The sequence below is a fragment of the Pan troglodytes genome, chromosome 18, assembly GCF_028858775.2.
Source record: "Pan troglodytes isolate AG18354 chromosome 18, NHGRI_mPanTro3-v2.0_pri, whole genome shotgun sequence".
Taxonomy (NCBI): Eukaryota; Metazoa; Chordata; class Mammalia; order Primates; family Hominidae; genus Pan; species Pan troglodytes.
Genome location: NC_072416.2, coordinates 67,317,509 through 67,333,432, shown reverse-complemented (window position 1 = coordinate 67,333,432; position 15,924 = coordinate 67,317,509). Strand labels below are relative to the sequence as shown.

General features: G+C 40.7%; 1 protein-coding gene across 1 annotated transcript in view; it reads right to left on the bottom strand.

Moving 5' to 3' along the window:
* The window catches only part of SNTB2 (syntrophin beta 2), a 129,634-nt gene that overhangs the window by 23,295 nt on the left and 90,415 nt on the right, over nt 1-15,924 (bottom strand). The window contains exons 4-5 of the mRNA XM_024349895.3: nt 14,157-14,299; nt 1,516-1,712 (exon numbers count right to left, since the gene is read on the bottom strand). Of these exons, the coding sequence (XP_024205663.1) occupies nt 1,516-1,712; nt 14,157-14,299 (340 nt within the window). The remainder of the gene's footprint in view (nt 1-1,515; nt 1,713-14,156; nt 14,300-15,924) is intronic.

Sequence of the window (15,924 nt, the reverse complement as noted above, 5' to 3'; positions counted from 1 at the left end):
AAAGGCCAGGTGCCACCGCCTGGAATCCCAGCACTTTGGGAAACTGAGGCAGGAGGATCTCTTGAGGCCAAGAGTTTGAGACCAGCCTGGGCAACAAAGCGAGGCCCATCTCTACTTAAAAAAAAAAAAAATTTTTTTTAATTAGCTGGGTGCTGTGGTGGGCACCTGTAGTCCCAGCTACTCGGGAGGCTTGAGGGAGGATCACTTAAACACAGGAGAGTTAAAGGCTGCAGTGAGCTCGGATCATGTCACTGCACTCCAGCCTGGGTGACAGAGCTAGACCCTGTCTCTTTAAATAAATAAATACATAAATAAATAGAAGCTCAAAGCTGCTGCAGTGAGCTATGATGGATCATGCCACTGGACTCCAGCCTGGGTGATAGAGATCTCCACTCTAAAAAAAAAAAAAAAAAAAAAAAAAGAGATGAACTATAAAAATGTCATGTTGTACATACGGTATTATAAATGTACTTTGAGTCATATACCAGGCTTAAAAAAACTTTGCTAGTAAACTAGAGAAACCAGGTTTCTTTCTATCATTATCACTTTTAGCTGCCATATTTTAGCACATTTTTAAGTCTGGCACAAATAATAGTTTTACTTTAAAACAGATTATGGTACAGTCATGCATCACCTAATGACAAGAATATGTTTGGAGAAATGCATAATGCATCATAAGATGATTTCGTGATTGTATGAACATCATAGAGTGTACTTACATAAGCCTACATGGCACACCCCACTATACACCTAAGCTCTATGGTACTGCCTATTGCTCTTAGGCTACAAACTTACATAGTATGTTACTGCGCTGAATACTGTAGCCAGCTGTTACACAATGGTAAGCATTCGTGTATCTTTTTTTTTGAAACAGGGTCTCACTCTGGTTGCCCAGGCTGGAGTGCAGTGGTATGATCTCAACTCACTCAGTCTCCCGAGTAGCTGGGACTACAGATGCACACCACCACCCTCAGGTTTGTTTTTGTTTGTTTGTTTGTTTTTGAGACGGAGTCTCACTCTGTCGCCCAGACTGGAGTGCAGTGGCGTGATCTTGGCTCACTGCAACCTCTGCCTCCCGAGTTCAAGCAATTATCCTGCCTCAGCCTCCCGAACAGCTGGGACTACAGGCACATGCTGCCACGCCTGGCTAATTTTTTGTGTTTTAGTAGAGATGGGGTTTCACTGTATTGCCCAGGCTGGTTGTGAACTCCTGAGCTCAGGCAATCCACCTGCCTCGGCCTCCCAAAGCTCTGGGATTACAGGCATCAGCCACTGTGCACGGCTTTTTTTTTTTTTTTTTAGTAAAGACGGGGTTTCACCATGTTGCCCAGGCTGCATTTGTGTGTCTTAACATATGTACACTTAGAAAAGGTATAGTAAAAATATAGTAGTATAATCTGAGGGGACTGCTGTCATGTATGCAATCCATCACTGACTGAAATGTCATTATGCAGCACATGACTGTATAACAGTTCTATTTAATTACTACTAGAAATAAAAAGTCAGCATCTCTACCTAGAGAGACTTCCTTGATCAGCTCAGCAGCAGCATGGCAACCCTGAACAAGTATCCTGGTCCAGGATGACAGATCCCGATGTGTCTCCACCCTGAAGAGATGCATCTCAATGCCCTGTCGAGAGCCTGTCCTGGTAGCAAATGTAAGGTCAGATCCAAGGGAGGGGGATCGACATCCGGAGCCAGAATGAACCAACCTAGGACCACAAACAGAGCAGAGATCAAAAGTAACTACATTATCAGACAAAAATGTCAGGAATTTGTGCTCATTGATAAGAGAAACTTATAAAAGCAATCAGCAGTTTTTGGATATAGACATTTCAAAGCAAGATTATAGTCTGTGAAATACAGACCATTCTGTTTTCCCATAAAATGACCCCTGGTGTCACAGTCAGACAAGATACCAGTCTTGAACTCCTGGGCTCAAATAATCCTCCTGCCTCGGCCTCCCAAAGTGCTGGGATTACAGGCGTGAGCATCTGGGCCTGGCCAAGATACTGGGCTGGATGAACCGTGGCCCTAATTTTCCATGAGCTCCTCTATGCTCCCAAGAGGTTATATGTATCAAAAAGATATGATTTTGATTAGGAAATAAGTAAATTAACAGTAATAACTTCAGAGGAAAAATATGCTTCTGTAAGAAAAAATGGATAGCTAACTGCATTTCAAATATTTCAGCCAAAGAGCTTAAAATATATATATTTTTAGCATCAATCTCTTGTCCAATCACCAAAGAACTTCCAATGGTAGAAGGCAGTGAATATCTCTTCTGGGGAGATGCAGCTAGTAAAGAAGCACAGTGAACATAAACTCGGGTTTTATCTAAAAATTCATGCTGCTTTTGCATTTGACTCTAGAATTCTTTGGCCTATGAAGAAATGTTATGTGAAAAAAATGATTCCAAAATAAATAAAACTGTCTTTGTTTGCAAATGACATGACTGTCTACATTTTAAAAATCCCCCAAAATAGACAAAGGAAATCTGGATGCATGCAGTGACTCACACCTGTAATCCCAGCACTTTCAGAGGCTGAGGCAGAAGGATCACTGGAGACCAGGATTTTGAGACCAATCTGGGCAACACAGAGACACCTTGTCTTTACAAAAACAAAAGAAAACAAAAAACAACAACAAAAAAGCTCAGCATGGTGGTGTGCACCTGTGGTCCCAGCTACTTGGGAGGCTGAGGTAGAAGGTTGCTTGAGCCCAGGAGGTTGAGGCTGCCATGAGCCATGATTATGCCACTGTATTCCAGCTTTGGCAACAGAGTGAGACCCTGTACACAACTCCTAAAACTGATAAGCAATTATAGCAATGTTGCAGGATATAAGATTAATATACAAGTCAGTTGCTTTGAACAATTGAAATTTGAAATTAAAAACATACCATTTATGTCAGTTACCATAAAATCAAATGCTTAAGCATAAGTCCAACGAAATATGTATAGAATCTCTATGAGAAAAACTTCAAAACTTTCCTGAAAGAAAGCAAAGATGATCTAAATAAACCAAGAGATATTTTACGTTCATGGGTAGAAAGACTCCATATTAAGATGTCAGTTCTCTTTTAGGTGATCTACAGATTCAATGCCATCCCATTAAAATCCCAGCAAGTTATTTTGTAGATACTGATAAACTGATTCCAAAGTTTGTATGGAAATTCAAAAGACTCAGATAGTCAACATAATACTAAAGAAGAACAAAAGTTGAAAATAAATCTGTATACTGGCACCACTCAACTTTCACTTACTATAAAGCTACAGTAATCAAAACAGTGTGGAACTGGCAAAAGAACAAACAAATTGATCAATGGAACAGAATAGACAGCCCAGAGACAAACCCACACAAATACAGTCAACTGATCTTTGACAGAGAAACACAGGTGATTCAGGCCGGGAGTGGTGGCTCATGTCTGTAATTCCAGCACTTTTTTTTTTTGTATTTTTAGTAGAGACGGGGTTTCACCATGTTAGCCAGGCTGGTCTTAAACTCCTGACCTCAGGTGATCGGCCTGCCTGGGCCTCCCTGAGTGCTGGAATTACAGGCATGAGCCACCGTGTCCAGCCAATTCCAGCACTTTGGGAGGCCAAGGCGGGTGGATCACTTGAGGTCAGGAGTTTAAGTCCAGCCTAGCCCACATGGTAAAACCCCGTCTCTACTAAAATACAAAAATCAGCCAGGCATGGTGGTGGGCACCTGTAATCTCAGCTACTCGGAAGGCTGAGGCAGGAGAATCGCTTGAACCCGGGAGGTGGAGGTTGCAGTGGCCGAGATTGCGCCACTGCACTCCAGCCTGGGCAACAAGAGCGAGACTCCCTCTCAAAAAAAAAAAAAAAAAAAGAGAGAAACAAATGTGATTCAATGGAGAAAGAATGGTCTTTTCTTTCTTTCTTTTTTTTCTTAAGATGGAGTCTTGCTCTTCTCGCCCAGGCTGGAGCACAATGGCATGATTTCCGCTCACTGCAACCTCCGCTTCCTGGGTTCAAGCGATTCTCCTGTCTTAGTCTCCCGAATAGCTGGGATTACAGGCTCCTGCCACCATACCCAGCTAATTTTTGTATTTTTAGTACAGACAGGGTTTTACCATGTTGGCCAGGCTGGTCTTGACCTCAGGTGATCTGCCTGCCTCGGCCTCCCAAAGTGCTGGGATTACAGGCGTGAGCCACCGTGCCCAGCCAAGAATCGTCTGTCTTTTCAACAAATGCCGCTACAAATAAGTAGACATCCATATGTTAAAAAAAAAAAAAAAAGCAGACCTTACATACTTTTCACAAAAATTAACTCAAAATGGATCTTTGACATAAGTGTAAAACACAATACTAAAATTTCTACAAAAATTAGCCTGGCATGGTGGTGGACGCCTGTAATCCCAGCTACTCAGGAGGCTGAGACAGGAGAATCGCTTGAACCTGAGAGGCGGAGGTTGCAGTGAGCCGAGATCGTGCCATTGCACTCCAGCCTGGGGGACAAGAGCGAGACTTCGTCTCAAAAAAAAAAAAACAAACTATAACATAGGAGAAACTCTAGATGATTTAAAAGGATATAACATCAAAAGCACAATCCCTGAAGAAAAAAATTGGTAAGTTGGACTTCATTAAAATTAAAAACTTCTGATCTGCAAAAAATACTGTTAAGAGAATGAGGCCGGGCGCGGTGGCTCATGCCTGTAATCCCAGCACTTTGGGAGGCCGACACGGGCGGATCACGGTCAGGAGATCGAGACCATCCTGGCTAACACGGTGAAACCCCATCTCTATTAAAAAAATACAAAAAATTAGCCGGGCATGGTGGCAGGAGCCTGTAGTCCCAGCTGCTCGGGAGGCTGAGGCAAGAGAATGGCGTGAACCCGGGAGGCGGAGTGTGCAGTGAGCCCATATCGTGCCACTGCACTCCAGCCTGGGCAACAGAGCGAGATTCCGTCTCAAAAAAAAAAAAAAAAGGGCAAAGGACCCACTTCTTGGTATATATCCAAAAGATCTCAAAACAAGATCTTGAAGATATTTGCCCATCTATGTTCACTACAGCATTAACCACAATAGCCAAGAGATGGAAGCAACTTAAATGTCCACTGACAAAAGAAAGGATAAAGACAATTTGGTATAAATATACAATGGAACATATTATTCAGCCTAAAAAAGGAAATACTGTCATAATCTACCACACTTAGCCAGTCACAAAAAGACAAATACTACATGAAGTCTACTTACATGAGGTATCCAAGGTAATCATACTCATAACAACAGAAGGTAGAATGTGGTTATCAGGGGTTGAGGGAGAGATGGAAATGGAGAATTGTTGTTCAATAGATATAAAGTTTGTTTTGCAAGATAAAGTTCTAGAGATCTGCTACACACAATGTGCATATAGTAAACACTAATCTACTGTACACTTAAAAATAATTAGATGGTAAATTTTGTGAGTTTTTTAAAATAAAAATTTATCTGCTAAGGCTCTGTCATCCATGTTATGAGTTTTTTTAGTATATGTGCTGCCGAAGCGAGCACACGTTATGAGTTTATTAACACACACACACACACACACACACTTCCCACCTCTGTCCATCAATAAACAATAACCAACCCAACAGCAAGAAGTGTCCTTAGTGCCCAGATTGAAATCACCCCCTCTCCCAAAAAGATGGTGAGGCTTCTTAGGGAATACATAAGACTGCAATATTGGCTGGGTGTGGTGACTCATGCCTGTAATCCCAGCACGTTGGGAGGCCAAGGCGGGCAGATCACCTGAGGTCAGGAGTTTGAGACCAGCCTGGCCAACATGGCGAAGCCCCATCTCTACTAAAAATACAAAAATTAGCCGGGCATGGTGGTGCACACCTGTAATTCCAGCTACTCGGGAGGCTGAGGCAGGAGAATCGCTTGAACCCAGGAGGCGGAGGTTGCAGTGAGTTGAGATTGCACCACTGCCCTCCAGCCTGGGTGACAGAGCAAGACTCCGTCTCAAAAAAAAAAAAAAAAAAAAAAAAAAACACTACAAAAAAAAGTGAAGTATACATATAGGAAAACCATAAGAAAAGTAATTTTCCTTAAGGTCATGAAACTATTCAGTATTTTGCTTCATAGTTTAATCTATTCACTTTTTATATTTTCTTTTTTTTTAATTTTCATTTTGAGACAGGGTCTCACTCTGTCCCCCAGACTGGAGTACAGTAGCACAGTGTTGGCTCACTGCAACCTCCACCTACCCAGCTCAAACAATCCTCCCATCTCAGCTTCTGAGTAGCTAGGACTATAGGCGTGCGCCACCACGCCCAGCTCATTTTTATATTTTGTGTAGAGATGTGGTCTCATTATGTTGCCCAGGCTGATCTTGAACTCCTGAGCTCAAGTGATCCTCCCACCTCAGCCTCCCAAGTAGTTGGGACAATAGGCGCGTGCCGCCGTGCCTGGCTCATTTTTGTATTTTGTGTAGAGATAAGGTCTCATTATGTTGCCTAGGCTGATCTTGAACTCCTGGGCTCAAGCAATCCACATGCCTCGGCCTCCCAAAGTGCAGGGATTACAGGCATGAGCCACCACTCCTGGCCTCACTTTTTATATTTTCCCTATTTTAAAGAAGTATTAAGTAGATCAGTGTAACAGAACAAAATATTACCTCATTTATAAAGATTCACTCACCTCACAATGTTTTCTATACAGGATTTTTAAAAATTTGGTGAGGAATGTACATCAAAGAGAAATAAATAAAATCTCTTTAATGTCTAGCTTAAAAATAGCTGAATTTTGACATCTGCTTCAGCATTCTATTGTAATATGCAGTTACAGCCTCACATAAATATGTAGTTGGAAAAGGGAAGAGTATTTTAATAGCCCATTCAGATTATGTGGATAGCCTTCTGTCCACAGAACCAAAACTCAACAAGTGGTTTGGTAAAGATTAATTGCAATGTGGAATCTGAAACCTTATCAATAGTTTCTGTATCATGTTTACATTAAAAATCAACTGGTTTCCCTTGAAATTTCAATGGATCTTTTTTATGCATGCATAATTTTGCAACACCATATATCATTCATTTGGAAAAATATTTGTTCACTGAGTTACACAGATTTTCCATGTTAAAAATGGTTCATTATAAAAGATAAAAAAAATCTCATTTGGTATTACCACTAATCTCCCCAGAAAAGCAAGTACTGAGAAGCTGTCAAGCTCACAGTAGCAGATATGAGTTTTCCAGCATTCTAATTTTTGCTTGAAAGCTACAATTTTATCATTGGCAACAAATACTATCAGTGTTTTCCTCAAGTCACAGACTCATTTTGGTGATGTGACAAATACCCAAGTCTCACTCAACGTATTTGTCAATCAGTCATTCTTTCAAGTAAAAAATGATGTTTCCATGAAAAAGCATGGATGGAGTTCAGCTGAGAATTCAATCACACATGTGCTTTTCCTTGAGACAACAGTCATTCTTCAGTATGCAGCAGAAGTGCTCCATGAGTACTTCCCATTTCATCACACAGAATGTTACAAAGATGAATACTCAAGGGTCAAGATTAAATAAAATTAATATTTTTTACTATTTCAGCAGAGACATTTTGAAGTTAAACTGGCATTTTTTTTCCCTCTGCAAGTCCACGTGGGGATGGATACAATGACTCCCAAAACAGTTTGGTGCCAACTGCCTTGATTCATGCTAAGGTGCCAGCAATTTTACACATCCTCAGTGTAAATGTCAACAATATGAAAAAAAGCAAATTACATTTTAGTATTACTATGAAAATAGCTTTGAACTCACAAGGCCCCTGAAAAGGGGATCCGCAGAGGTCCATGAAGTATACTTTGAGAACTGCTTTACTGAGCTGATTCCCAAAAAACCAACATGCCAATTAAACATTAGCTACCTCAGAAAGAGTTAAGTAAGTTTCAAAATTACTCCACAGAGGATCCAAGTAAGACAAAGTGTTGGGGAAAGCAATAGATATTCTATCATATTCAGTTTGAATGCTAATCCCAAAACAGACATTAAAAAACATAAAGTCTAAGAGAATTTTTTCCTACAGATTTGATTATGAAATATTTGGCAAAGGGAATCTAATTCAAACCAGATGCTGGACTCTCGCTGAGCAGTGGTTGGTTGGGAACACTGCTAAAAGGCCCCCCTTTTGTGGAGAGGCCAGATGAGTTCATGCAAAGGCATTTTGGCAGCTTTTGCCCCACAAGTCCCATAAGCACAGCACTACTCAATATTCCACATTCTAAAGTCACCACTTTTTTTTTTTTTTTGAGATCTTTTTTCTCTTCCAAAGAAGGCTTATAGGAAAAGACAACAAAATCCATATCCTGAAAAATCCAGAGCACCTATAAAACCAGTGTCTTTCTACCTGTGTCATGTATCTGGCTTTAATCTCAAGAAATGTGTAAAATAAAAATCCTCTTCATTTATCACTTTCATGCTTTACTTATTCCTCATTGGCCTGAACTATCAGCTATTAAAACCCACACACGTACAGAGCTTTGGTTTTGAAGAATCTGTAAATGTGCAATCCAATATAAATGGCAGCTCATGGTTAATTTACATTACTCTAAGGATGTTATTTGATTTTGAACTACAATCAACTCTTAATTTTTCAGGAGTTATCTACTTTTTTTAACATAATAAAGGTCCTTAATTTCTTTTCCTTACCTATGTGTTTATGCAATCCTTTTTTATTCTGTCTCATCCACTCATAAGAACATGGTCCAAAGTATTAACAATAGAATTAGGGAAATTAAACATTCAGCCCTTTCTCATTACTCACTTAAATCTCAAACACTCCCTTTCCCCTACATTAAAAACACTTTCTGGCCTTGCCTCCCTCTGCAGGATACCTTCTGGTCTGGTTTCATCTTCTTGTCTCTCTCAGGGTTACCCTTTACCCCCCTCTGGTTGGTAGAGGATCATTAAGCCTCACTTAATTCTATTGTGCTGTGACTTCAACCAATTCTACCTTGCCAACATGGCCACATGGAAAAACTAAACCGTTCATCTGTCATTTTTTATTCTAATCCACCAGTACTTCCTGAACAAGGAGTAAAGAATCCCTGTTGTTACATTAATTAAACTTATTAAGAAACAACATGAACTGGTATGGTGGCTCATACTTACAATCCCAGAAATTTGGGAGACTGAGAGGCATGAGAATTGTTTGAGCCCAGGAGTTTGAGACCAGACTGTGCAACACAGCAAGACCCCACCTCCATAAAAAATTAGCCTGGCATAGTGGCTTATGCCTATAGTCCTAGCTACTCGAGAAGCTGAGGTGGGAGAATGGCTTGAGCCCAGGAGTTTGAGGTCACAGTGAGCTATGATCCTGCCACTGCACACTCTAGACTGGACAACAGAGTGAGAGTTCGTCAGAAAAAAAAAGAGAGAAGGAAGGAAGGAGAGAGAGACGGAGGGGAGAAAAGAAAGGAAAAGGAAAGGGAAGGGAAGGGAGGGAAGGGGAAGGGGAAGAAAAAGGAAAGGAGGAAGGAAGGCAGACAATCAGTCTAGGAAGCTCTATAAGACCCACCCATTTAATTAATGGTGAGTTTAATTTGCATGTATGAGCATGTTTGAATTCCTCACCTTTAATATGAAACTTTGACTATCTGTAAAAATTGGTGGCAGATCAAAAAACTGCTCCTTTTCCTTTCTTTTAATTTTTTTGAGACCAGAGGTCTCACTATGTTGCCCAGGCTGGTCTTGAACTACTGGGCTTAAGTGACTCTTCCAGCCTCCCAGGAAGCTGGGATTACAGGCACGTGCCATGGCACCCAGCTAAGAGCTCCTCTTTTTTTTTTTTTTTTGAGATGGAGTCTCGCTCTGTCTCCCAGGCAGGAGTGCAGTGACGCGATCTTGGCTCACTGTGAGCTCCGCCTCCCGGGTTCATGCCATTCTCCTGCCTCAGCCTCCCTAGTAGCTGGGACCACAGGCGCCTGCCACCACACCCGGCTAATTTTTTGTAGTTTTAGTAGAGACGGGGTTTCACTGTGTTAGCCAGGATGGTCTCAATCTCCTGACCTTGTGATCCGCCCGCCTTGGCCTCCCAAAGTGCTGGGATTACAGGCGTGAGCCACCACGCTGGGCCAGAGCTCCTCTTTTAACAATGACCAAATTAAACTAATTATTATACTTTTTTTTTTTTTTGAGATAGAGTCTTGCTCTGTTGCCCAGGCTAGAGTGCAGTGGTGCAGTATCAGCTCACTGCAACCTCCGCCTCTGGGGTTCAATCGATTCTTCTGCCTTAGCTTCCCAAGTAGCTGGGATTACGGGCACATGCCACCACGCTGGGCTAATTTTTGTATTTTTAGTAGAGACGAGGTTTCTCCATGTTGATCAGGCTGGTCTTGAACTCCTGACCTCGTGATCCGCCAGCCTCGGCCTCCCAAAGTGCTGGGATTACAGGCGTGAGCCACTGCACCTGGCCTAATTATTATGCTTTTTACAAAGATTCTTCTTGGGCATAATTTTCATTTAATAATAAATATAATTAAAGCAGCTAACACTTGAGCAGTTACAACGTGTCACGCACCATTCTAAGCAGTTTATTAGTATTAACTCGTTTAATACTAACACCCACCCTATCTCATTAGGGTGCACTTAACAAATGAAAAATATGTGGCACAGAAAGGTTCAGTAGCATGCTATCGCTTACTTAGTATAACATTCAGTTTATTAGGAATCAGTCTTAGTCTCTCTTTTCAATCTTGTTGGGTTTAATTATTTTATTTAAATAACTGAATTATTAAAATATAAAACACACCATACAATTTATCCCTTGAAGTACAGTGGTCTTTAGTATATTCAGAATTTTGCAACCATCACCACATTCAATTTTAGCAGACTGTCATCATCTCAAAAAGAAATCCTGTACCCATTAGCTCCCCCGCCGGCAACCACTAATCTACCTTCTGTCTATCCTGGGTTTGCCTATCCTGAACTTTCCATATAAACGGAACAATACAGTATGTGGTTGTTTGTGTCTGGCTTCTTTCACTTAGCATAATGTTTTCAAGATTCATCTACACTGCAGAATGTATCAGAACATTATTGTTTTTAACTGCAGAATAGTATTCCATTGTGTGGATATGTCACACTTTATCCATTCATCAGTTGATGGACACTTAGGTTGTTTCCACTCTTTGGCTATTGTGAATAATGCTATTATGAACAGTCATGTATGTTTTGATGTGGACATAAGTTTTCGTTACTCTTAGGCATAACTTAGGAATGGAATTGTGGGTCACAGGGTAACTCTATGTTTAGCTTTTGAGAAACTGCCAGACTGCCTTGCACGGCAAGTATACATTTCACATTCTCACCAGCAGTGTATGAAGATTCCATTTTCTCCACGTCGTTGTTCACACTTTTTATTTTATCTGTCTTTTTAATTATAGCCATCCCAGTGGGTGGGAAATGATATCTCACTGTGGTTTTGATTTGCATTTCCCTGATGGCTAAGGATGCTGAACATCTTCTCATGTTCTTATTGGCCATTTGTATATCTTCTTTGGACAAGTATCTATTCATATCATTTTCCCATTTCTTTTTTTTTTTTTTTTGAGATAGAGTCTGGCTCTGTCGCCCAGGCTGGAGTGTAGTGGTGAGATATCAGTTCACTGCAACCTCCATCTCTGGGTTCAAGCAATTCTCCTGTCTCAGCCTCCCAAGTAGCTGGGATTACAGTCCACACCACCATGCCTGGCTAATTTTTCTATTTTTAGTAGGGACGGGGTTTCACCATGTTGGTCAGGCTGGTCTCGAGCTCCTGACCTCAGGTGATCAACCTGCCTTGGCCTCCCAAAGTGCTGTGATTACAGGCATGAGCCACTGCGCCCAGCCCCATTTCTTAATTGGGTAATCTTTTCATTACTGACTTGGAATAATTATCTCTTTTTTTTTTTTTTTGAGACAGAGTCTCACTCTGTCACCCAGGCTGGAGAGCAGTGGTGCAATCTCAGCTCACAGCAACCTCTGCCTCCCATATCCAGGCAATTCTTCTGCCTCAGCCTCCCGAGTAGCTGGGATTACAGGTGTGCAACACCACACTGGCTAATTTTTATATTTTTAGTAGAGATGGGATTTCACCATGTTGGTCAGGCTGGTCTTGAACTCCTGACCTCAGATGATAGGCCTGCCTCGGTCTCCCAAAGTGCTAGGATTACAGATGTAAGCCACCATGCCTGGCCAAGAATTTTTTATATATTCTAGATACAAATCTCGTCAGATATATGATTTTCAAATATTTTCTCCCATTCTGTGAGTTATTTTTTCACTTTCTTGATGGTGACATTTGAAGCACAAGAGCTTTTAAGTTTCTGAAAGTCCAATTTATCTATTTTTTCTCTTGTTAACTGTGCTTTTGGTATCATATCTGAGAAGACTCTGCCTAACCCAAAGTCATGAAGATCTACTATATTTTATTCTATGAGTTTTATAGTTTTAGCTCTTAAATCTTGTCTGTATCTTTTCCCTACTTGCAAATTAATACCACTGATAGTACATACACCACCCCATCTCCATCTTTAGTACCAAAGTGCTTTGGTGGTCCATGCCTAATCTACTCTATAGCCAAGAAATTATTTGCTTATGGCATTATAATTTCTAGTATTAAACAAAAGCTCTTCTACGGAACGTGGTAAATTTCTGCTTCATGCTTCCAGGTGCACACATTTTAAAAAAGAATAAAGCTACCGTCCTTGCATTCTATGATCAGAACCAAAGTGTAAGCTGATTCTACAAAATTTAAACTTAAGAGATCTCCACAGCCATATTCCTAAATTCTAAATCTTGGAAAATATAAATTTAATTGCTCTAATTATAATTACTAAGACATGGTTACATATTTTTGTAGGATTACTGTCAAGTTCCTAATGTAACCATGACAGAGAAACTATAACTTAAGTAAATAATTCAATTCAACTAAGATTTATTGATGGCCTACTACACGCAAAGCATTGTGGGAAGTGCTGAGATGACTAAGTCAGAGTTCTCGACTGCAAGGAGGTTATAATTTAGTGGGGATTTAAAAAACCAAATATTAAGAAATTTACAAAAAACAATAGTGTATATCTTATTTTTTTAAAAGAGAAACATAATTAAATTCAGTCTTTCTGCAGGACTATTCTGTCCTGAAGGAATTAATGAGGGCACACCTCCCTAATACTGAGGCTCACCAAATCCTTTACTTCATTCTGTGATCTAGGAGCTCCAGCTCTAAATTACGGAGATACTACTGGAAGGCCATGTGAAAAATATATTTTTTATAAAAAGAATAATATATGTAAAGGAAGAATAATATATGTGGCAAGTTAAAGGAAATCTTTTAAAGTGAAACTTTTCCAGTAATGCAAAGAATACTCTGCCTTACATGAATCTTTGTCTCCTCAAAGCAGGAAATCCCCACTATTCCCACTGGGATATTCCAGATAGTTTCATCATTTAGCTCTTTTGACTACCAAATAGTTTTCCTTGGCGCTCTTCTTTAATGTGTAGTTTTTGAGTTATATCAACACCTGATTCTTTTGTTAAGGCCAAAAAAATTTGAATTTGGATATGTTTTCTAGTTTCACAGTTATGATCCCTTAAGACACCTTGGCTCCCAAGTCTAAATTTCTCTATTCTTTTCCCTTTCAGCCCTCCATATCTGGAATGCTAGAAACACCCTGTGGCTTCAGGTCAAATCAATGTTTATTTCATAGACTCAAAATGATGTGTTCTTACATTAGAAAGAGAACTTGAAGAATATTTTGGCTGAGTTAAGTGGTTTATCCACAGTACCACATTCTGGTTTAAATGATTTCATCACTCAGTCAAAAGGCTGCCACAATTTCAGTGGTTTTCTAGTCACAGTCAATAAAATAAAGGAAAAAAAACCCTATAATCTTCATGACTAAGCAAGTCTTGTAAGGGAACAGTTAGGAAGTTCCTTGACAACTTAAAAGGTACACACAAAAACGCTCATGATAAAAACAATTTATTCTGAGCTAGGAGCTGCAAAATGATCAATAAGGTTGTAAAACAAAAAATTTTTGTCTGCATCAACTATATCCGCTACTTAAATGCTCTTTTAGGCACCTAAGATAACAGAATTCACTTTAAAATTCTTTTGTAGATTTAGAGTAGGATAAATATTTTACTTCCTTATCTTTAGTCTTACTTACCTTGTGGCAACAAGTGGGTAGCTGTGGCATGGTGACGCCCAGGCATCTCTTGTCCACGGCATACAGTCATAGAGCAGCAAATCCTTCTCAGTCACAGCCATGAGGACAGGTCTCCATTGCTGTCTTCCACCATCTAGTTTTGCCTGTTACAATGGAAAAATTCAGAAATCAGGGCTAACTATAATCACGTCTTTGTAAAAGTTCCTTCAATGATGGCCTAACACAATGGGTCTCCATTTTGTTTTCCCAACCTGATGGACTTTACATTCAGGAAACATCTCACCAAGTTTACACTGGTAGGGACTCTCCACTGGGAGGTGTGAAGTGGTGTGTGTATTAGAGCTATAAACATTATCTAGTGATACAACATAGTTTTTCCCCATTCCATAATAACTGAACATTGCCAATTCTGTTTTTTCTTTTTTTGAGATAGGGTCTCACTTGGCTTCCCAAAGTGCTGGGATTACAGGCGTGAGCCACACGTCTGGCCAATATTGTCAATTCTGATTAAATATATAGTAATATGTTCAAAATTGTAAGTTTCAGAATGTCTGATGTGTAATATCTTCTAAACATAGGACAGAAACTCCTACTACCAAATAAGTATGTATAATCTAAACATCAAAGTTTTTGATCAAGACTTACAATAATAGAGTTTACATTGCAACCCAATGTATACATACATAGATAGTTGAATAAAATATTTTCCAAATAACACAACTCTCTTATTTTGTGCAATGTAATCTGTTAACATCTATCTTTTTTTTTTTTTTGAGACAGTCTCGCTCTGTCGCCAAGCTGGAGTGCAGCGGGACAATCGCGGCTCACTGCAACCTTCACCTCCTGGTTTCAAGCGATTCTCCTGCCTCAGCCTCCCGAGTAGCTGGGACTACAGGTGTGCGCCACCACGCCCAGCTAACTTTTGTATTTTTAATAGAGACGGGGTTTCACCATGTTGGCCGGGATGGTCTCGATCTCCTGACCTCATGATCCGCCTGCCTTGGCCTCCCAAAGTGCTAGGATTACAGGCATGAGCCACCATGCCTGGCCCATCTATCGTATTTTTTAAAACGCAGATCACGGTTCACTATGTTGTATTTTTTTTTTTTTCTTCTTTTTGAGATGGAGTTTCGCTCTTGTTGCCCAGGCTGGAGTGCAATGGTGCGATCTCGGCTTACTGCAGTCTAAGCCTCCCGGGTTCAAGTGATTCTCCTGCCTCAGCCTCCCGAGTAGCTGGGATTATAGGCATGTGCCACCACACCCAGTTAATTTTGTATTTTTAGTAGAGACGAGGTTTCTCCATGTTGGTCAGGCTGGTCTCAAACTCCTGATCTTAGATGATCCGCCCACCTTGGCCTCCCAAAATGTTGGGATTACAGGCGTGAGCCACTGCACTAGACCCACAGTGTTATTATTATTATTTTTTTGAGACGGAGTCTTGCTCTGTTGCCCAGGCTGGAGGGCAGCGGCGCGATTTCCGCTTACTGCAACCTCTGCCTCCCAGGTTCAAGCAATTCTCCTGCCTCAGCCTCCCGAGGAGCTGGGACAATAGGTGCATGCTGCCACGCCCAGCTAATTTTTTGTATTTTAGTAGAGACGGGGTTTCACTGTATTGCCCAGGCTGGCCTCGAACTCCTGGGCTCAGGCAATCCGCCCGCCTCGGCCTCCCAGAGTGCTAGGATTACAGGCGTGAGCCAACGCGCCTGGCCTCACTGTGCTGTATTTTTTAAAAATTGTATTAACCCAGAACTTAGCAGCTTAAGAAAAC